The 22,572-nt window shown below is 42.0% G+C and overlaps 1 protein-coding gene across 1 annotated transcript in view; it reads left to right on the top strand.

The window, feature by feature from the left end:
• The window catches only part of LOC126262916 (ataxin-10), a 94,783-nt gene that overhangs the window by 26,973 nt on the left and 45,238 nt on the right, over positions 1–22,572 (top strand). Inside the window, exons 3-4 of the mRNA XM_049959830.1 lie at positions 1,907–2,059; positions 19,343–19,701. Coding sequence (XP_049815787.1) covers positions 1,907–2,059; positions 19,343–19,701 — 512 coding nt within the window. The remainder of the gene's footprint in view (positions 1–1,906; positions 2,060–19,342; positions 19,702–22,572) is intronic.

Raw genomic sequence — 22,572 nt, forward strand, 5'->3', positions numbered from 1 at the left:
TGTAGTGAATAGTGGATAGAATGTCAGGAAATATCAGTTTCAAGTTTGACAACTTATGCAAAATCCTGTATTTGTGGCAAAAAATTGTTTCGATGCTTATTTTATTCACAAACTATTTATAAAACTGGATTTCTATTTAAAATAAAGTTTAGTCAATGCTGTTCAACATCAAAGTTAGTGTGCATTAAAAATTGTGGACTTCACCCATTGTACACTAGTGGAATTCTTCGTTCTGTGTTTGAGCTCCGATGTTAACTTTGTAAAATATGGGCCTGCAGGCTCTTATGAATTATTAATAAATTAATAGATAAAGCAGAGGTGTTCAAGAATATAATTATTTATTCTATGCAAATACTGGGAAAACACGTTGAACAACAATTATTTACAAAAAATTCATGGACCATCATCTTTGTTATCTGTACCAGGGTAAATATTCCCAGCACTGCTTGATGTTGGTAAATTTTGGTAAAAATAATGAAATGCTGGAGAAATGAAAGGTAATAGCTCCCTCAAATCTTTCTTTTTCTCGGGTGAAATGTTGCATGGTTCGGAATACTTCAGAAGAGGTTTCAATGTTTGCTGTTTTCCCTACCTGCTGGAGCTCACAGTATTAAATGGTTCATCTTTTTCCAGCGATATTTTGTAAAGAATAATCCCTGGCTGGTATTTTTTGAATTTAAGCCACCTGACCTGACTCCTTTGGAATGGATTACCACCATTGTCTTTGGTGCAGTTTTGTAATTGGGTTTTCAAGAGGGCCATGTAATCAAGAAAATTGTTTCTCTGTATTTCAATGCCAGTTAAATGCATTTCTTCCCAGTTTGTATAACCAATTGTATCCAATCATGTGAGTGTTCTGTAGGTTTGTTGAAAGTTTTCCTCTTCTGCTGTGTCAAATAAGCTTATTACAGGCTGCTTGGTTGAACTTTTGGGTATGTCCTTGAAATTCACATGCCAGATGCATATTCAGTTTATAGTACAGATCTCTCTTGATCACAAGACCTTGGAAGCAAATGATTTGTAGTAGTATCTTGAAAGTCTTCATCTACTCCACTTCCCATAAGATCTTCTGTCTGCACAGTGATAATACCCATTTGAGAAACAAGTGCCAATGATACAGAACTCTGTTCCCCATTGAAAATGGCAGGGGAGGGAGACATGATTCTGTCGGATTTCTGGACACATGGATTTATGCAAATTACTTTTAAAATACATATGTTTTACATTTGATGAAGGTAGAAATCTGTTTACTGTCTAATCTGGATCTTACAATCAGATGAACAGGATTCATGTTTTTAAGATTACATTGAGTACATGTTACTGCACCTGGTATAGAAGGCACGAAAATTTTAATATCTCAATATATTTTCTGAGTGCTAAGTGAAGTGTGTGTGTGTGAGATAGAGAGACTAAGTAAGATTGTAAGCTGGTTTTTATATTGTTAGTGTATTGATTTGAGAATGTTGAACTGCATATCTTGCTAGTTATGGCCATGACAATGTTGTTGTGGAGCACCCTGGTAGTAAAAATATTTTTTTTAGGAGTTGACAGTAGCTATTTCATTTGTAGGCATTTTGGACACATTTATTTAAGAACATGATTTGCAGATTATGACTAGAAATACTGCTTATATTCATTTGTGTGTGTACTAGGTAATAGATTTGTGTCTGATCTTTGCAGATGAAGATAAAAGAAATCATTGTAACTATATATGAACTACTGACATTTCTTCAGTTACAGTAAGATAAAACTGATACAATTTTGATGTGTATAATTTGCAACCATTTCATCTTTGAAATCTGTGCCTGGTATGTTTTTTGATGTTCTGCTGTGTTGGTTTTAGGTAAGTTAGAATGTGTTTTTTCTTATTTAATTCTTTACCTGACCTCAATAATCTTCATTACAGGAAATTCTTGCAGCATGAAAATCAGAAAGTTGCCAGCTATTCTTCAATGGTAATTTATAATGTACTTTTGGGCCATAATCAGATTTCGGAAGATATTGATGCAGCTGGCTTGGAAATTATAATTGACCGTGCCATTAATGACTGTGAATTTGCGTAAGTTTGAAAAAACCTTTTTATTCCTCCTTTTCTCCCCCTTGCTGTCAGTCAACAGATGTACACAGTTTTCCCAGTTCGTGCACAATCTGCACTTTGTGGGCTGCGGTGTCGTCATGGAGGAACAACCAGGAACCAACCTCTCGGTATTCAGTTGAATTCGATGAATTCTCACCTACAAATGCTGGAGGACTCAAAAAAACTTTCTTGCCTCACTACTCCAGTGCCATGTTTTGATGAGTATGCAGAAATGTACCGTAAAATTCATGGTCAAGATTCATGCTGCAGTGATGCTAGCACTTTGATTTTGTACACAACTGTTTTTGAAACTTCAAGGCTCGCAACACCTTAACTCACCACGAGACAGCATTGCAGTTTGGAATTTCATACAAGCAGTGACTACTTAACTAAGACACACTGTGTTTGACGTTCATGTTACTTATTTCTGCTACTCCTGTTGTGAAAGTTTTCTTGTATCGTACTTGAAATTTTTGTTTTATACTCCATAACCTTCTCAAAGTCCAAACCCATACCCAAGTCTTGGAACATAGGCAACAGCATGAAGCAGGGGACTGCCAGCAGAGTGAAGTACAATGGGGGCCATGTGCTCCATGACTGGTACAGTAGCTGTGGAGGCCATACAGAAGCACTCAGAACTGCTGTCAAAGTGATCAAAGTGACACTCTGGTGAAGCTGTGATTACCACAAACCAACAGTGGATAAACAGGAGCTCTCCAAAATGGAACAAGTTTCATTACAAAAATTGGATTTAAAGGTAGATGACAGAAAAATGGACATGGATTATAATTTGGAACATCAAAGAGTCCAACTGTGGAAGGGAAATTGGAAAATCGTGTTGGCACAATGGAGAAATAAAAACTGAATGTGTCAGGGTCGCACAAACAGAATGGAGATATGAAGGAAAGTGTGAATTGAGGAATGGGTTTAGACTATACTAGGTAGATGGTGAGGAGGACACCAAAAATGGAGTTGGGAAGTAGTGAGAGGTGAACTGAAAGAGGAATTATTTGGAATAAATGAGAGAATGATAGAGACCAGAATATTGTTGAAGGGAAAACAGTGATGATGTTAAAAGTTTATGCCTCTTAGGTGAGGTGCATATATGAGGAAACAGAAGAGATTAAAGAAGATTATAGAAGGAGATGACAGGGAACAGCACAATTATAATGAGAAATTTGAATTTACATTGATTGACGATTGGAAATTCAGGGTATTGTGTGTGTGTGTGAGAGAGAGAGAGAGAGAGAGAGAGAGAGAGAGAGAGAGAGAGATAAGGTAACATGGTACAGCACTGATTGGTCCAAAAATAAATCAGTGCTTGAATATACATTAGCAGCAGATGAAGTGACAAGAAACAAAGCAGACATCAATGTAATACCACGAGCTGCCTCAGATGCCTTAGATGAAGACCATTGGCTTTCTTAATGAACACCAGAGAAATAAAGGAGATTCTGGACTTAAAGAAGCAGTTTTAAAGAAGAGTAAAACATTTGGGATATGTTTTCAACAAAGTACATTAGAAGAAGAGAAGCACGTAGATTGAGGAGGAAGAGATTGTCAGAGAATGTAAAAATGCTTGAGAAATATGGGAATGAGGTAGAGAAGGTGATGGACCTGAAAGAGCTGAGCAGGGCAAATTTTGATGATTTTCTGCATCTGAACAGAATAGTGGAGCTGAATAGAGATATAGGACAGATGGAGGATGGGACTGGAAATGGAAAAAAGATCTACTGTGAATAGAAGTGCAGGAAGTATTTATGAACATGAAAGGACGACCAGAATCAGGTATAGATGAATAAAGGGTGGACTGATCAGAGACACAGAAGAGGTGGGGATGCTGTGGCTGTATAGAGTTATGAGTGCTGTGTGGAATTCAATGAGAACTCCAGAATATTTGCAGTGAGCCAGCTGCAGGAACATCACTTTGAGTATGGGAGAGGTCTACTGGTGGTTTCCTGAATTTAGAGAAAGTATATGTTGCTCTATTGAGAAGTAAAGTTTGGGAGTCAGTAAGGAGAGGGATAGGTAAGCAAATAGCATTGAGGTACAATAATTGTACCATGGAAGCGTAAGTTGTCTGAGAATTGGAAGAGAAACGGGATGGCTGCCACAGAGAAACAGACTGAAAAAAGTAAGTGCACTAGTTCCATTACTTTTGCTATTGGTGATGGATAATGACACAAATTGCAAGATATTGGAGACAAGATGGTAGTAATGTTGTTTGCTGATGATTTGATAATATGGGGAACAGTGAGGAGGCAGACAGAGGTAATTAGATGTTTGGGAAGAAGCTTTGCGAGAGTATGGTGTAAAATTCAGTGCATAGAAGTGTGAGCAGGTGGACACAACAAGAAAAAAAGGATAGGTCTATAGTAAAACTATAGCAATTAAAAACAGTGGAAAGTTTCAAGGAGTATAATGCAAGAAAATGGAAGCAATGACTAAGAAATAAATGAACAACCTAGGCAAATTGATAGATTTATTAGAAGTATGAGAGGAATAGTGTGGAACAACAAAGCCAAGCTCCCCTCTCCTGAAAACTAAGAATGTGGTGTACCAAACATATTATATGACACTTCTGTAGTGTGTTGCAGAGAACAGGGTCATGAAGGAAAGGGAAACAGGTACGATGCGAATAAGTGAGATGAAGTTTTTGAGAAGTTAGGTAGTTATAACAAAAATGGAAAAAGATGAGAAATAGAAATGAAGGGATTAAGTAGATAATACGTGACTGAGGAAGGAAGATTAAAGTAGTATGGAGGAGATGAAGATTCCTCGGAAGATGGTTGAGATGAAGGTGGAGGGCAGGAGCTTGTGGGGCAGTCTCAGAGCAAAGTGACCGTAAAGGGTGAAAGAAAGCATCCAAAAGATAGCAGAAGACTGGGCCAGAATAGTGATGGTTGTGGGAATACTGGAGAAGATAGAGCTGATTGTGTTCTAAGCAGACCCTGCCGGTCGGGGCAACTACGTGGTGGTGGTGGTGATGGTGGTGGTGACTGGCTTAGAATAGTTCTTCCTTTTTGGGCATGCATGTGGGACAAAATTATTTCTTCTTCTCATACTTCAAATACACCATCTGTTTTACGCTTGACGATGCCACTATGGCCCAAATATACTAGACGTGTTGTTATAAAGCAGATCTGAAGATGGTCATTATAGATTGAAACTAGTAGTCTGATGACAAAAAAATTTGTGACCATAGATGTGAACTAAAGGAAATTTATTCTATTTTCAGGTCTCTGTTCAGTTCGCTACCATGTCACAGCCTGTGATGGTGGAATATTTTCCATAGTATGTAGTATCTTACAGTATTTTATTAACGCAATTGTATGCAGTCGTTTGTGTAGATCTGATGTGTCTAAACACATAAAATACATTATTTCCATTACGTACTCAGTACATTCCTTTTTGTCAATGGTGCCCATCAGTTTTTTGTACTTAACCCCTTACTGCATGATTTTTTTTATTTTTCTGAAAAAAATGTTACATGTTATGTTCGATGTTCTGATTTCATAAAAAATGCTTAAAAATTCTAAATCTTATGTAGGGGCGGTTATTTTAGAATTAAGGGTTTGTGCCATATATGGGACAGCATGCAGTAACGACTAATACCATGTGATACCAGTTTTGGGATTGATGATGCACAATGTGGAAAATACACAGTAAGATACGTACATGAACTAGCAGAACTGTATTTATGTAAAACAATTACACTTTCTATTCATTACAATACACACATTTTGAGAAAATAACACACATTCTGTTTCCATTTTTCTCTATTCATTATGAAACTTGATGAAGCAATTTCTGTCCTTATTCAAGCACAATGTTGTACTGCACTTCATACACGCTATATAGGATTTTCCCTTGCGTTCTGGATACTTGCAACGACCACGGTTTTCCAGCCAGATAGGCATGTGATGTATCCCATCCAGTCGCACCTGACGCTGTGGAAGATCTGCTGTAGGGCCTCTCTTCTTCTTGCAGTCAAGCTGTTTTTGTATTTCATTGCTTGGACTACCACGTTTCTTGGATAAGGATTTCCCAATTTTACAGAGGTCCTCTGCAACTGCGACCTTGAAATCAACAAGGGGCATGTAGTCCGTATTTCTTCTTCTCCATAACAGCCAGCTGTTCACACAAGCCAAGTCAACTAGATGAAAGAATATCTTCAAGTACCATTTCTTTGATCTGATTTGAATTCTATAATATCCTAGCATAGAATCTAATAGATCGACACCCCCCATGTAGTCATTGTAGATCATCACAGAGTGTGGACAAGGTACCATTTTATATTCTTTTTCCTCCCTGAAAAGCCTCTTGATCTCGCCTTCTGGTTTGCATCCAACGTAAGTTGACTACTTATTATCAAACCAGGAGACTACTGACAGTTGCACACCGTCTACTGTTATCTTTTCCTCCATGCTGCCTCGACCATTCATCTTCATTGCTGCCTCCTTAGGTAAAATGCAACCACGTACTCGATTGTACCGGACTGCATGTTGTGCCATATACGTCACAGACCTATTTTTCAGTATTATATGTATTCTAATGAACAAATATATAAACTTACCTCTTTATAACTGTCCACAGATGTCCCTTTTCCTCTGCAAATAATATAAACACTGAAATCAATCGTTTACTGTACCTGATTGCAACTGTTTGTGTGACCAAACTTGGATGTAAACAGCTAGCAACACAAAGCAAAGATTCATAACACGTAATTCCTTACTCTCCCAACAGATGGCATACACTACTTGCACAGCTGCTCTTGACTGTGTGCCATATCTGTCCTAACATGCAGTTTGGAAATATATTCTCAGATACGAGATTGGCAAAGAGAAAAGTGGTATGTGCCATATCTGGCACATTATGCGGTAAGGGGTTAACTTTTTCAAATACTTAAAGAGGGGCAGAGTGAAATTGTGATAGACCAATAATTGTTTGTCCTTTTCTTGCAGCTGTTATGTATATTGTGATGACATGTTTCTTTAAGTAAATTGGTCTGCGGTTGGCCATTTGAGACAGCCAAAATTAGTTATGTAGAAACATAAATGTGATTGTGCATAAAATATCACGAACATGTGAGTGACTGAATGATGGTATTCCAGCAACCATCTTCAAGAAATGTGTGCATACTATAGCAGAACCACAAACCAACCTCTGTGACTGCTCCTTCCAGACAGTTTATTTCCCAGATCATTGAAAGTATTTAAAATAATTTCCATTTTCAAATGGCTAAAGAAAGGAACATGAGCAGTTCTCAGCCGGCCGCGGTGGTCTCGCGGTTCTAGGCGCGCAGTCCGGAACCGTGCGACTGCTACGGTCGCAGGTTCGAATCCTGCCTCGGGCATGGATGTGTGTGATGTCCTTAGGTTAGTTAGGTTTAAGTAGTTCTAAGTTCTAGGGGACTAATGACCACAGCAGTTGAGTCCCATAGTGCTCAGAGCCATTCGAGCAGTTCTCAGCCCATCACAATTTCACCCTGCCTCTTTAAATTAAATGGAAAAAAATCACACACAAAAAACTGATGAGCTTCACTAATAAAAAAAGTATATTGAGTATAATATCAGTATATCTTAGTATGAGTTTAGGTACAGAAGATCTACACAAAGGCTGTATATAACTGCATTAATAAATACAAGATCGTTTGGCAAAACAACCCACTATAGGCATATTTATAGATATATCAAATGCTTTTGATGTAGTGGATAATAAAATATTCCTTATAAAAATTGATCAGTATGGTATCAGAGGACTGGCAAACAAATTCATCGTATAGTCCCGCATCAGTTGCTCCCAGAAAGACACTCTGATGTACACAGACAAGCAACTCATTCAGTAACTGAAGTTCCATATGGAAGTAGAATAGCGAGCAGGGTGTGTTTAAGCTCTTGGTAATGGGAGCTCAGCTATTCCTCCTATATAGATATATATATCAACTAGCTTAGCGTCTGCTGCTTCACTCACTGCATGGCCTGCAGAGATTTTTGTGTTTTGTTTTTATTTAATCAAATTTTTATATTGTTCACAAATTGCAACACCTTCTAAGCTTTCCACGCTAATCAAGGCCATACAAGCATGCTCTTTTTCTGAATGTACTTCTGCCCAAAAAGCGAATCTTGTAGCTGGAGTCCAAAGTTTTTGTTAATCATGCCTTTTGCATTCTTGCAGAGATACTTCCATAGCAACTTTCACACCATGACAAATATTTCTTTATATCTAACTGAGAAGTGAAATACCAATTTTCATAAATAAAGCTTTAAAATTTTTTTTAATGTAATGAAATATTTCTTAAAAAATTTTCATCCCTATTGCACTACCTTAGAGATTGAATTCCAGAAACACTGAGACACATATTTTTTAATTTCTAAGTGAGAAGTCAAATACCAATTGTCTTGGATGTAATCTAAAAACCTTTTGTAGTTTGTTTGTAACTATTTATTTAAAAAACTTGAACTCCCTATTTTTACCCTCTTAGTGGTCGAATTTCCAAAAATACTGAAACAGATATTTTTTATTTTCTGACTGAGAAACCAAATACGACTTTCCACATTTCTAGGTTTAAAATACCGTTCATAGCAACATACTTTCAAAAAGCCTTAATCCCCTTAGGAGTGGAATTTTGGACAATTCCTTCTTAAATGTTGCCTACAGTATAAGATCCACACCCTCTCCAAACCTCAAGTTTCTATCCTTAGTGATTTGGACTGGGTGATGAAGAGTCAGTCGGTCGGTCAGTCAGTCAGTCACGACATCGCTTTTTATGTATAGAGATGACTTCAGCCTGAATGTGGATGCTCAGAGAACCATTATATTTGCAGATGAAAGAAGTGTACTACACAAAACACTACAGAAAGCTGTGAGCCTCTTCTACTGAACAATCCAGCTTTTGGGCTATAAACAACAGAGTAACCAGAATGAGATTTTCACTCTGCAGCGGAGTGTGCGCTGATATGAAACTTCCTGGCAGATTAAAACTGTGTGCCCGACCGAGACTCGAACTCGGGACCTTTGCCTTTCAACAGAGTAACCAGTAATACTGAAATTATTGTTTCTGTGAACCTACACACACACACACACACACACACACCGACCACCCCCCACCCCCCCAGGGGGCTCACCACTCTTTGCCGGATTCGTGCTTGGCTACCATGGGCCTTTGCAGCATCTTTTCCAATTTGTGCTGCATGTCTATCCCCTTGCTATTCTTTTTCCCCTCTTCCCCTCCCCCGGGGAACATGTCTGGGATGTTGTTGGAAAAGTGTCCTGCATATTCAGTCGCTGATATCATAACAGTCTCTCCACTGTCTTTCGTTCCTTCTTTATTTTTACATTCCCCTTCTCCTATCCCACTTTCACTTCAGTGTTTGAGGTTCCTCTTTTTCTTCTTCCTCCCTGTGTGCTCCAGAAGACAGGCCCCCATCCATCCAACTCGTAACAGGTGACTGGGTAACGTGTAATTCCCAGCCTCGGGTCAACATGTAGGGTTCGCAAGCACCTCCTGGTACAGGCCAGGCCCAGGGAGGTGTGATTGCCTAGCTGCTAACTCCCCAAATTGTCGATTGGTCCCTCTATCAGGTGTTCGGGAGGTATGACCAAAGGTGTGAACAATCACCCCCTTGTGGAGGGGGCATCCAGTTGAAAGGAGCGAACCATCGGAGATGCTGGCAAACATGGGGGATTTTCTCACAATGAACCAATCATCATCTTTGCAGTCCATGTCTACCAGACGTAAAGGGAATGAAGCTCTCAATTCAAAGACCCACACAGCTGCACCACCGTTCCTTGTGGTTTCACGTACTGAAGACGTTCAGTCCTTTGCAATGGTAAATTCATTTCTAATTCAGAAAGGACTTGATGCAGTTGCCGGCCCTGTGGAATCCTGCTCTTGTTTATGTAATGGCACTTTGTTTTTGGAGACTATTTCTGATTCTCACACACAACTACTGCTTGCCACTTCACTTCTCCATGGTTATCCTGTTTGTATTGATGGCTATGGAACTCTGAATTATTGTAAATTATAGATTGCAGCAATAAGTGCCCTTTTTAAATTTTATTGTGCAGATCTAGATTTTGGCTAGAAGCTAGCCATTTTCAATGCTAAGAATACAAGAAGTACATAGTTAGATGATGTCATAAAAAGTTACAAGTAATGGCTTAACTCATGTGGTTTGTATATTACATACCACTATTACTTTTGCTCAATGCATTTAATTCCCTGTTGGTCGGGCTTCATCCACAGTTCACTGAATACTGCCATTTGTGTATGGAGAACACATCGGTTGGTTACATGACGCTGCATACAGCCTGCCTTCCGCAAACACTAGTATTCAATGAACTGAGGATGAAGCCCGACCAACACGGAATTACATGCATTGAGCAAAAGTAATAGTGGTATGTAATATACAAACCATATAAGTTAAGCCATTACTTGTAACTTTTTATGACATCATCTAACTATGTACTTCTTGTATTCTTAGCATTGAAAATGGCTAGCTTCTAGCCAAAATCTAGATCTGCACAATAAAATTTAAAAAGGGTGCTTATTGCTGCAATCTATAATTTACAAGTCAATATAACAGTTGCTGAGTGCAACAGCTTTCTGAATGGAAGGTAACCTGACTCTGAATTCTTCCCATGGTGGTATTTACAGTAGGCTGCTCGATTATCTGACTAGGGCCAAAATCCAAACGTACCTCTCTAATCATGGTGCCATTGCTTTCCATCCGGTTATTAAAAAGGTAGGTGCCTCCTTAGTGCCCACACGTACACTTTTTCTCACCTTTGATAGAGTGATGCTTCCATCCAAGATCAAAGCAGGCTATGAAGTTATCACAGTCTGACCGTACATTCCAAACCCAATGTGCTGCTACCAGTGTCATCATTTCAACCACAATCGAATGTCTTGTCGACACCCAGCCAAATGTGTAGCCTGCGGCAGGGATGTGCACGAAGGTGATTGTCCACCTCCTTCTCCTTGCTGTATCAACCACAATGGTGACCACCCTGCCTCCTCTCGAGATTGTTGCATGTATCTCGATGAGCGGGCTGTCCAGGAGATCTGGGTAAAGGAAAAAGTACCATACCTGGTTGCTTGCAAGTTATTGGCTAGTTGAAAACCCTATATTCTTCCATATGGCACTTACAGTACTGTTCTTGCTACATCTTGCTCCATAAAGGACATGGCCATGCGGACATGCAACCTCAAATTTAGTTCTGAGGTTGTGCAATCACCCATTGTCATGGTAGCATTGCTGTCTCCTCGTCCAGTTGTGCAGAAAGTCATCAGACTCACACCCCACAGGGCGAAGTCACTAGCTACATGACTGGCAGGCCAGAAAGGACAAAAGGGATACTCCCATGAAGACGTCCTGCATCTCTCCAGCCAACCAACATCTGAGTCTTCCTCTGCTAACTGGAAAGGCTCGAAGAAGTCAAACAAAGGCAAACACTCTTCTCCTTCACCAACTCGAAGATCCTCTGCGATGGTGTCACCATGTGATACCCTCTCCCATCTGGCCTGTGTGTCGCTGGTGTGCACTGAACTTCACAGACCAACAGCAGAAGAAAGCTGATGCTTCTGTGGACATCATGGAGCAGGATCCTCTCGCCTCTGTGCCATGTAGCAGCAAGTCTTCGCAGGCTGGCACTCGGCAGCCAACGAGGTCACACCCCTTCATTTTTTCCTTGTTATGACTCTCCTCCAATGGAACATTTGCAGCCTTTGATCCAACAAAGATGATTTACAGCTGCTCGTAGAACCACAGCATCTGCTTGTTCTTTGCCTTCAGGAAACAAAATTGTGTCCTCACTCCCCCCCCCCCCCTCGCCCCCTTCCCCTGCGGTCAGCATTCAGTCTATGGGGGAGTGATGCTTCTCATATGAGATGACCTGGATGACGTTCATAGTTGACCCATCTCCCTGACTAGTATCCCCTTTGGGGTTCTCCCAGATCCTGTGTCAGAGGTGCCCTCTTGGCTGACCTTCTGAAGCTACTTAACCTCTTCTGCCTTAATACAGGAGCACCCATGTTCCTTTCAGACTCAATACACACCTATTCGTATTTGGACCTATCTTTCTGCACTGCCCAGCTTGCCCATTGTCTCGAGTGGTCCGTTCTCTCTGACAAAAACTTGAGCAACAATTCCCATGCGCTATCCGTTAGCTGACTCCTACCCCACCTCCATGCACACCCAAATGGCAGCTTACTAAGGCTGACATTTGACCTCCCTGGCGACCTTTGACAAACAAGATTTTCCCAGTTCTGATGACCAGGTGGAATATCTTACAAACGTTATCTTTACCACCGCAGAATGTTCCATTCCTCGCAATTCCTCTTATCACGCTGTGTCCTGGTCCCGTGGTGGACTGAGATGTCCTGTGATGCCCATGCATGCAGAGATGTGCTCTCTGTGTTTTTAACCATTGCCCTACAATGGCAAACTGCATGCATTATAAACAGTTGTGGGCACAGTGTCGTCGTGTTCTTTGGGATAGCAAAAAAACCTAGCTGGATTTTATTCACTAGTTCTTTTCCTTCATGTGGGCCAACCTCCGATGGCTCTCTGGGACCGAGATCCATTCCCCAATTTCTGGCCTGACAGTCGCAGATAATGTCATCATGGACCCCCTACTACTACCTCCAACAACTAGGGCCACCATTTTGTGGAGATTTCGAGCTCCTCTTGCTATCACCCCCGTTCTTCTGGGTCCCCTCGGCGGAGGACTGTGCCTTGGTGGTCGCCTGAGATCGCTGAAGCGATTAAAGATCGCCGGCGGGCGCTCCAGCGTCACAAGCGACATCCCTCCATAGACCACCTTCTCGCCTTCAAACGGCTGCGTGCGCGGGCCCGCCTCCTTATCCGCCAAGGCAAGAAGGAGTGCTGGGAGCGGTATGTGTCCTCCATTGGCCTCCATGTCACTCCATCGCAGGTCTGGGCCAAGATTCGACGCGTCTACGGGTATCGGCCGCCTGTCAGCGTCCCTGCGCTCTCACTGAATGGAGCAGTTTGTACTGACTCCGACGTCATTGCACATCGCCTAGCAGAGCATTTTGCTATGAGTTCCGCTTCTGCGAATTACCCCCAGGCCTTCCGCTCCATTAAAGAGCGGATGGAACGTCGGAGCCTTTCGTTTCGCACCAACCACCCAGAATCTTACAATGCTCCATTTAGTGAGTGGGAATTTCGCAGTGCCCTAGCTGCTTGCCCTGATACCGCTCCTGGGCCAGATGGCATCCACTGTCAGATGCTGAAACACCTTTCAGTGGACTGCCAGCGGCGCCTTCTCGATCTTTACAACCGTCTTTGGGTCGAGGGGGAGTTTCCGTCGCAATGGCGGGAAGGCATTGTCATCCCCGTTTTGAAACCTGGAAAGAACCCTCTGGAGGTAGACAGCTACCGTCCCATTAGCCTCACCAACGTTCTTTGCAAGTTGCTTGAACGGATGGTGAGCCGGCGCTTGAATTGGGTACTGGAGTCTCGGGGCCTTCTGGCTCCGTCCCAGGGTGGGTTCCGTAAAGGCCGCTCCGCCACCGACAATCTGGTGAGCCTGGAGTCGGCCATCCGTACTGCCTTTGCCCGCCGTCAGCACCTGGTCGCTGTCTTTTTCGACATGCGGAAGGCGTACGATACGACATGGCGTCATCACATCCTTTCTACGCTTCATGGGTGGGGTCTTCGGGGTCCTCTGCCGATTTTTATCCGCAATTTTCTGTCGCGTCGTACCTTCCGCGTGCAAGTCGCGGCCTCGTATAGTTCCTCCCACGTTCAGGAGAACGGTGTGCCACAGGGTTCTGTTTTAAGTGTCTGTCTGTTTTTAATAGCCATTAACGGGCTTGCTGCGGCCGTGGGAAATTCTGTCTCCGCTTCCCTGTATGCTGACGACTTTTGCCTTTATTACAGCTCTACTGGCATTGCAGCTGTTGAACGTCAGCTACAGGGCGCTATCCGTAAGGCGCAGTCTTGGGCTGTGGCGCATGGGTTTCAGTTTTCGGCAGCCAAGACCCGCGTTATGCATTTCTGCCGGCGCCGGACAGTCCATCCTGCGCCGCAGCTTTATCTTGCCGACGAACTCCTTGCAGTGGTTGAGACCCACAGGTTTTTGGGGGTCGTTTTTGATGCTCGACTGACTTGGCTGCCTCATATTCGGCAGCTCAAACAGGCGTGTTGGCGGCATCTCAATGCACTGCGATGTTTGAGCCACACCCGCTGGGGCGCCGACCGCTCTACTCTGTTACGGCTCTACCAGGCGTTAATCCAGTCCCGCCTGGATTATGGGTGCCTGGCTTATGGCTCAGCATCCCCGTCTGCGTTGCGGGTGCTGGACCCAATTCTCCACAGCGGGATACGCCTTGCCACTGGTGCTTTCCGCACCAGCCCTGTGGACAGCTTACTAGTGGAGGCAGGTGTCCCTCCACTGCGGTACCGACGCCAACGTTTGCTGGCCGCCTATGCTGCCCATGTTCTAAGCTCGCCCGGGCATCCTAACTATCGTCTCTTGTTCCCACGATCGGTCGTCCGTCTGCCAGAACGTCGGCCCCGCTCTGGTTGTACAATAGCGGTCCGCGTCAAAGGGCTTCTGTCTGGGCTTCAGGTTTTCACTGTTCCACCTCCTTTCCGGGCTACTTTGCATACACCCCCATGGTGTGTTCCTCGCCCTTGCCTTCGGCTCGACTTGGCACAGGGCTCGAAGGACTCGGTCCCTCCAGAGGCCTTCCGCCGCCGCTTTTATTCAATCCTGGCCACGTATCAGGGCTCTGGCATTGTTTACACCGACGGTTCGATGGTTGCTGGTCGTGTTGGGTATGCGCTAACTCTAGGGGACCATTCCGAACAACGTTCCTTGCCGGATGGCTGCAGCGTTTACACTGCTGAGCTGGTCGCCATCTTTCGTGCCCTAGAGTATATCCGCTCCTGCTCAGGTGAGTCCTTCGTTATCTGTAGCGATTCCCTGAGCAGTTTCCGAGCACTCGACCAGTGTTTTCCTCGTTCCCGTCTGGTGATGGCTATCCATGAGTCCCTGCATACTCTTGCGTGTTGCGGCCGCTCTGTGGTCTTTGTCTGGACCCCCGGTCATGTCGGTATCCCGGGCAATGAACATGCTGACCGCCTGGCGAAGGAGGCCACGAGACAACCGTCTCTGGATGTTGGCCTCCCAGAGACAGATTTCCGGGCAGTCCTCTGCCGAAAAGTTTTTGCGATTTGGGACGCTGAATGGCACGATCGGATCATGCACAATAAACTCCGTGCCATTAAGGAGACGACGACTGTGTGGCGGTCATCCATGCGAGCCAACCGCAGGGACTCAGTCGTCCTTTGTCGGCTCCGCATTGGCCACTCCCGGCTGACACACAGTTATTTACTGCGCCGGGAGGACCCTCCTGTATGTCGCTGCGGGGCGTCTTTGACAGTGTCCCACATTTTGTTGGCTTGCCCCCTTTTAGCTGTGGTCAGGCAGACATTTGCGCTGCCTGATACGCTCCCTGCCCTTTTATCCGATGACCCTGTTATGGCTGGCTTAGTTTTACGTTTTATTCGGGCAGGGGGTTTTTATAGTTTAATCTGAGTGTTTTTAGCGTTGATTCTGGCTTTTAGCCTTTGATTTTAATCTGAGTTTTTAATGTGTTCTTGGTGGTTGGCTTCTCCTCTTTTTTTTCTCTATGGTCGGCCAACCACCGTCACACTCTGTGTGTTTTACTTTGTTTTGTCTGATCTCTGTCGGCGTCTTTTTCGTCCTGTGTCGTCTGACGTCTTTCCTGCTGTTTGTTTTTTATTCTCTTTGGGCGGTTTTAATTTTTTTTTTTTGGAATAAGGGACCGATGACCATCGCAGTCTGGTCCCTTTAATCCCACAAACCAACCATCTTGCTATCACCCTACCTTCCTCCATTGGAAACGAGTGAATAAGGCTCAGGTGATACTCTTCTCTTCTCAGAACAGTGAGTGCTACAATGCCGTCTTTACTATGAGGGAGCTAGATCATGCTCTCACTTCATCCCAGTCCTCTGCCCCAGGGCCAGACGTTGCTCACATTCAGATGTTGCAGCACCTTTCTCTTGTGGGCAAGCACTTTCTGCTTAATACGTACAACTGCAACTGAGCCAAGGGCATGTTTCGAGTCTCGCACTTAGTAACCACTGCACAGTGTGGATTTCAAGCATACTGTTTTGCAGTTAACCATCTCATTACTTTGTTCCCTCATGTCATGAATGGTTTTCTGCGGAGATACCAGACTTCGACCGTGTTTTTTGGTTGGAGAAAGTCTAAGACACCTGCTGGTGGACTGGTATCAGCCTTACTCATTACTCATAGGGCTTCCATGGCTGCCTGTCTCGTTCCATTTCAGGACTTTTTAAAAGAACAAGGTTTCAAGGTAGGTGTGGGTCCTGCCTTGTTGGACACATTTATCCAGGAAAACATTGTGCCTCAGAGTTCTGTCCCGAGCAGCATCCTCTTTGCTATTGCCATTAACCCTACAATGGCCTGTCTCCCCCTGGGCATCTACAGCTCCCTTTTTGTTCGATGATTTTGCCATCTGTTGCAGTTTTCCATGGACTTGTGTCATTGAGCGGCATTTTCAGCAGTGTCTTGATCATCTTTACTCAAGGAGCATCGACAATAGCTTTCGTTTTTCAACTGACAAAACCGTTTGTATGAATTTCTGGTGGCACAATAGGTTTCTTCCACTGTCTTTACACCTTGGGCCTGTTGCTCTTCCATTCATTGAAACTACAAAATTCCTGGAGCTCATGCTTGATAGGACACTTTCTTGGACCACCCACATGTCTTACCTAGCAGCCCACTGCATGGGTCACTCAGTGTCCTGTGTGTCCTCAGTAGTACTTCTTGGGGTGTAGATAGAACCATCCTGATCCATTTGTACCTGTCCCTTGTCCGTTCGAAACTAGACTAGGGGTATTTCGTTTATGCATCTGCACATCCAACCCTCTTATGCCGTCTCAATACTATCCACTATTGTGGCATCCACTTAGCCACTGGCACATTTTACACTAGCCCGGTTGAGTGTCTGCATGCAGAAGCTGCCGAACTACTGCTGTCCTACCACTGTGACTTTCTCCTCAGCAGATATGCACACCGTTTGTCTGCCATGCGTGGACACCCATCCTATGCCCCCTTCTTTGATGACTTCTTTGATCACTATTATCTCCTGGAGTTCACTTTTGGCTCTTGCTCCACCAGCTTAACTTCATACTCCCTGCAACTTTCCTGGTGGATGTGAACCCTTCCCCACCTTGGCTTCATGCAGCGGCCCTTGTTCATCTTGGACTTCATTTGCTTCCTAAGGACACTACTCCAGTCTCTCTCTACCGCCTTCATTTCATGACCTTCGGGTGTGCCTTTGTCATTGGCGCTAACGTTTTTCGGTGTCTGCTCCCGGAACACTGCACAGTATTTACAGTAGAGCTCTCTGCCTTGTATCAGGCCATGCAGTACATCCGGTGACATGGGCTTTTCAGTTGTGTCATCTGCTCAGACCCTCTCAGTGCCCTTCAAAGCCTCTGTGTGCTGCACACTGTCCATCCCTTAGTGCAACGGGTCCAGGAAAGCTGTCACTTTCTCACTCTTAATAGAGTCATTGTGATGTTTATATGAGTTCCTGGTCAGGTCGGTCTGACAGGAAACAAGGCTGCTGACACCCTGTCAAAGCTGCAGTCCTCGTACCTCAGCCCGCTAGTTCTTACACTCCGTCCCATGATCTCTGTGTTGCCGTATGTTTGCAGGTGATGTCACTTTGGTATCATCCACTGGCCCACCCTTCATGGGAACAAGCTCCAGGTCATTAGCCTTTCCCAGCAGCTTGGATGACTTCCACTTTGTGCACATTGCGCCCGACTTTTAACTGTCCACCATTTCCTGACAGAATGCCCCCCCCCCCCTTTTTTTTAATTGCTTACATTCCCGTTTGTGTTAGCCATCTGAGTTATCGTCCATTTTAGTGAATGATGCTTGGGCTGTCGACCTTGCTTTACTTTTTATCCGTCGCAGCTATATGGCGAAGGCCTTTTAATTTTTTGTTCCTGACCTTAGTTTCTCTATGGCTTATTTTATAGACCTTTCTCCATGTCCCTGTTTCTAGCTATCTTCCCTTCTGTCAAATTGGATTGATGTGTAGTCATTTTTAACTCCTCTCATTGTCTTTGTGTCTTTTGGTGTTGACATGGGCTTGTGTGACACTAGTTGTTTTTGTGCCCTTAAAAAAAAAAAAGCCTTAACTATTTGTAACAGTTAATAAGCAACTAATAAAATCTAACACTATGGCTTATTTTATAGACCTTTCTCCATGTCCCTGTTTCTAGCTATCTTCCCTTCTGTCAAATTGGATTGATGTGTAGTCATTTTTAACTCCTCTCATTGTCTTTGTGTCTTTTGGTGTTGACATGGGCTTGTGTGACACTAGTTGTTTTTGTGCCCTTAAAAAAAAAGCCTTAACTATTTGTAACAGTTAATAAGCAACTAATAAAATCTAACACTAAATTCAAATTCTTGGTCTGTAGTTACAACATGATACTAAATGGAATAAACCTATTGATCAGGTAAACACTAAAAAAGTAGTAGTAGTTGTTACGTCTTGAGTGTGTTGCAGGCATGTACTAGTCTGAAAACAGTCAAAAATGCATGCTATGCATACATACATGCTTACCTATGATATGGTGGGATATTCTTGGATAATTCTTCAGCTGGCCTTGGCGTTTCCAAAATCAGGAAGAGAGCTGTGAGGATTGCTAATGGAAGCAAAACTAGAGACTCTTGCAAACCTAATTTCAGAAAATGGCAGATCCTCACACTACCTTGCTTATGTATTCTTGAGACAGTAAAATTCTTGAAAAACCACACATTGCGAACCAAATGCAGACTAGTATTGTCCATGGGTCTTCAGCTGTTCAGTGAGCTCCTCCCAAGTATAAAGTCTATTGAAGACAATTTGGCGCATAAATTCTTTAATCTATGAAGTTGTATTTACTGTATCACTGTTCTTACTCTGTTACAGAAAGCCCAAACCATAAATGTCCTGATTGTGAGTTAAGTGCAGCATAAGAGCAATTCAATGAAGCAAAACTTATAAACATGTTGTATGTATTGTGACCGTAATTTACCCAATATAAGTATTAACATATTTTTGCTGACATCATAGCATGCTGTATAATATGTGGTCCAAATAAATGAATTTGGAGATATGGAAATGAGAGCACAAATCAGTGCTACCAGTATTGAGCTTAGCTGAAGTTTCTCTTTTGCAGGTCATTCATTGCTGATATGCTAGTCCGAACAGAAGGCTATTTGCAATCAGTGTACAAGGAACTTCAGTATAAGCCAAGGCTATTTGTTCTTGATGCAGTTTTTGAAGCTGTTGGATGTAAACCTGGAGAAATTGATGAACCTGTAAAGTTGCCAACTATACAACCGGATACTATTTTGTTCCTTGCTGAAGAATTTAAAAGACGTTCATTTTTCATCCTTAAAACTGTTGATAAATATGTTGATGAAATTGAACCATTGGAAGTAGCTAAACTACTTGAAGTCATTGCATCAGCATCTGGTAAAAGTCCATACTTGGAGGAACTGCAGAAAGATAAATCACTCCTTATTGATTGCACATGTATGTATTGCCTTTCACTAAATGTGTTAAAAATCTCGTTAACAACAGTTCATGTGATGTTACTCATTTTAGAGTGAAAAAATTGCTTGCCAATAAGCTAATGTGTGGAAAGAGAGACATTTTCTCTCTTTTTTCAAGATTGGAGTCTACATTCTGAAGAGAATTTTCAGTTTTAATTAAAAGATTTTTGCATCTTCACATGTTTTGGCAGCTCTATGTTATTATAATGAATCTGCGGTCATAGTTTGGCCAACTGAAGTTTGAGTTTCGAGGGTGGGGGACACAGTGGTGCCTTTAGGAGCTTATTATGTTCCATTGTGGTCAGATATTCTTTTTCTCAATTTTTTGTATTTGTTCTGTGAACAGAAGATTAATAGTTTATTTAGCTTTCCACTTTTGTTTCAAGTGAGTATGCAGATAACTACAGCTGCTTCTCTCTGAGGCATGAAATGACACAGCAATTCACTAAACTAGGTTATAATAGTAAGAAACTGGGCTCAAAATAAACAGTTCTTATTGACAACTAAAAGTGCATCTTGCTCCTTTAGAACAGCAATAGAAAAAGTCATACCATATGCTTCTATGCTTTTGCTTCAGTCACTGAGCAGCACAGTTATAATCATAACAGAGAGAGTTCTGAATTTTCCACCAAATGAATTCTGCTTACTGTAAATGAATGCAGACTTGAAGTTTTTTCTCAGGATTTACACACATTTTCTAAATATTTTTACATGTTCTTGCATTAAGGTCTGGTTCTTTTATAAATATTTGAATACCTTTCTTGTGTTCAAAGACATATGATACAATATCAAACTCTAATGTTTTGTACCTACTTTGTCTGCTCTCTCGTGTCTTTATAGTCACTGCTGGAGAGGTGTACACAAATTGCAAAAATTTTAGTCAATGGTTAAGGGTATGTATTCTATAACACTATTTGCTCTGTTCCTGCTCAGTGTTGTATTGGCAAGAAATAGAACGTGATAGAAGTCCTGAATGTTGTAATGGTTCCAAATTGTAGATAAGAGGAGTGTTTGCAAAAGTATTAAACTATGGGTATTTGTATCACATGACCATCTCTAATGACATCTTTATTTATGGGATGTTAAACAACAATCTTCCTTATCATAGGAGGCTGGATACTGAATGAACCTTTCTGTCTGAAGAATCATATTAACTGCATAAGTCTTAAAGATTTCAGTTGCCATTATGCTGCCACTGTTGAAGTGTTAAAAATCATTACAGAATTACCAGGAGATAATGGTAAATTAATTCTTTGATTAGCTGATTATCTTCAGTTATAGGAACATTATTTGCAACAGTCTACATAGAAGTATACTTTTGTGGTGTCAACTAAAATAAAAGCTATCATGCTTCGCTGCTGTCAATAGTAAAATACATTAAACAGTCATCATTAAAATGTACTGAAATAGTTAATCAGTATTCATACACTGTCATAGTCAGGTTCTATCTTTTAATGTAGTATAAACTCACATACTGACCCTTATTTGATGTTGCAGTAATAATGTTGCCATTTAGGCTGTTGTAAATAGTTTTATGATACCTAAATGTGATCAGACAATCAAAAATGGTAGTTAATGAAGAATTACGTTATCAACAACTCATCATGTTTGAAATAGGATTTTTTCCCAATACTTGTTAGCTGTGGGGCACCACTTGCACAAAATGTGTTCCCATTTTTTTATTAACTGAATATTTATGAATTTAAGCATGCAAATTTTAATGTCTGTGTCTTTCATGAAGTGTGTTTTATTCAGACGTGCAGAGCTTCTCTTGCCATTGAGGCATGGATTTTAGTTTCTTTGAACTGAGCCCTGTGCCATTTCACGAAGCTGTGGTCTGACACATCATATTGTGTTTATGAGCGCTTTGTCATGTCACACTCATTGAAAGTGCATATTGTCTGTCTTCTGTCGTACATAGCACATTCATAGTATACAGCAGACTATTATTTCCAGGATTGTGAGATTGTCCTTAATTTTGTTGAGTGATAGAAACAAGGCATTTTTCAATGTCTAATGAAAGGTATGGCTGCTCTATTGGCTGCTGCCTTTCACAATGCAAGGGTTTCACGTCTGTTGTGTGCTGACAAATGCAGTTTTTATTTTCTGTAGTGAGTAGCCCATTTCCAAACACAGTGTTAAGATGTTTCATTTCAGATTTCAAATCTTTGTCATCAGCTGAAAGAGACTTACTGAAATGGGGTGATTGAAAATGAGCACACAGATCTGCTTGTATTATGTTTTGATTGATGGAGCATTTAAAGTAGCCATCCAATTATTGACCATTAACTTTTCTAAGAAGGCACATTTCCACTCTTCTGCATTTCCATTATGTATTAAATGAGGATGTGTGTGCCATTCATGTAACCGAATCCAGTGTATCTGTGCTGTGAGGTCAAATGAGAAAGGCGTCACTGACCACAATGACTAAAAAGGTCATTAAACAGGGAGGAGTAAGTCCTACAGAATTACTCGCTCACTCCCAACCTCACTGTCACCTGCACAGTTACATTACCACATATTCCTTAAGTTAATGTAATATTGGAGAAGTGTGCTAAAACTGGTAACTACAACACAAGTAATACTGGACAAGAGCTAACAGGAATACATAGGGAAATCTTTGTTAAGGGACCCAAACCTTGTATCTCAAAAATACACATATTACCAGAAACTAAAAAAAACTTTGATACATACAGTTCTTAGTCGATGCAACTCATGCTAATGTAAAGAAATGTTGTGTAATAAACTTAAGTAACAGTATCTGTTGCAAATATTATTTGGCAATTTCATGATGTGTGTGACCTTATTTAACAAAATACAAGGTTTTACAACAAAACATTGTTAACACACA

The sequence above is a fragment of the Schistocerca nitens genome, chromosome 6 (genome assembly GCF_023898315.1).
Source record: "Schistocerca nitens isolate TAMUIC-IGC-003100 chromosome 6, iqSchNite1.1, whole genome shotgun sequence".
NCBI lineage: Eukaryota > Metazoa > Arthropoda > Insecta > Orthoptera > Acrididae > Schistocerca > Schistocerca nitens.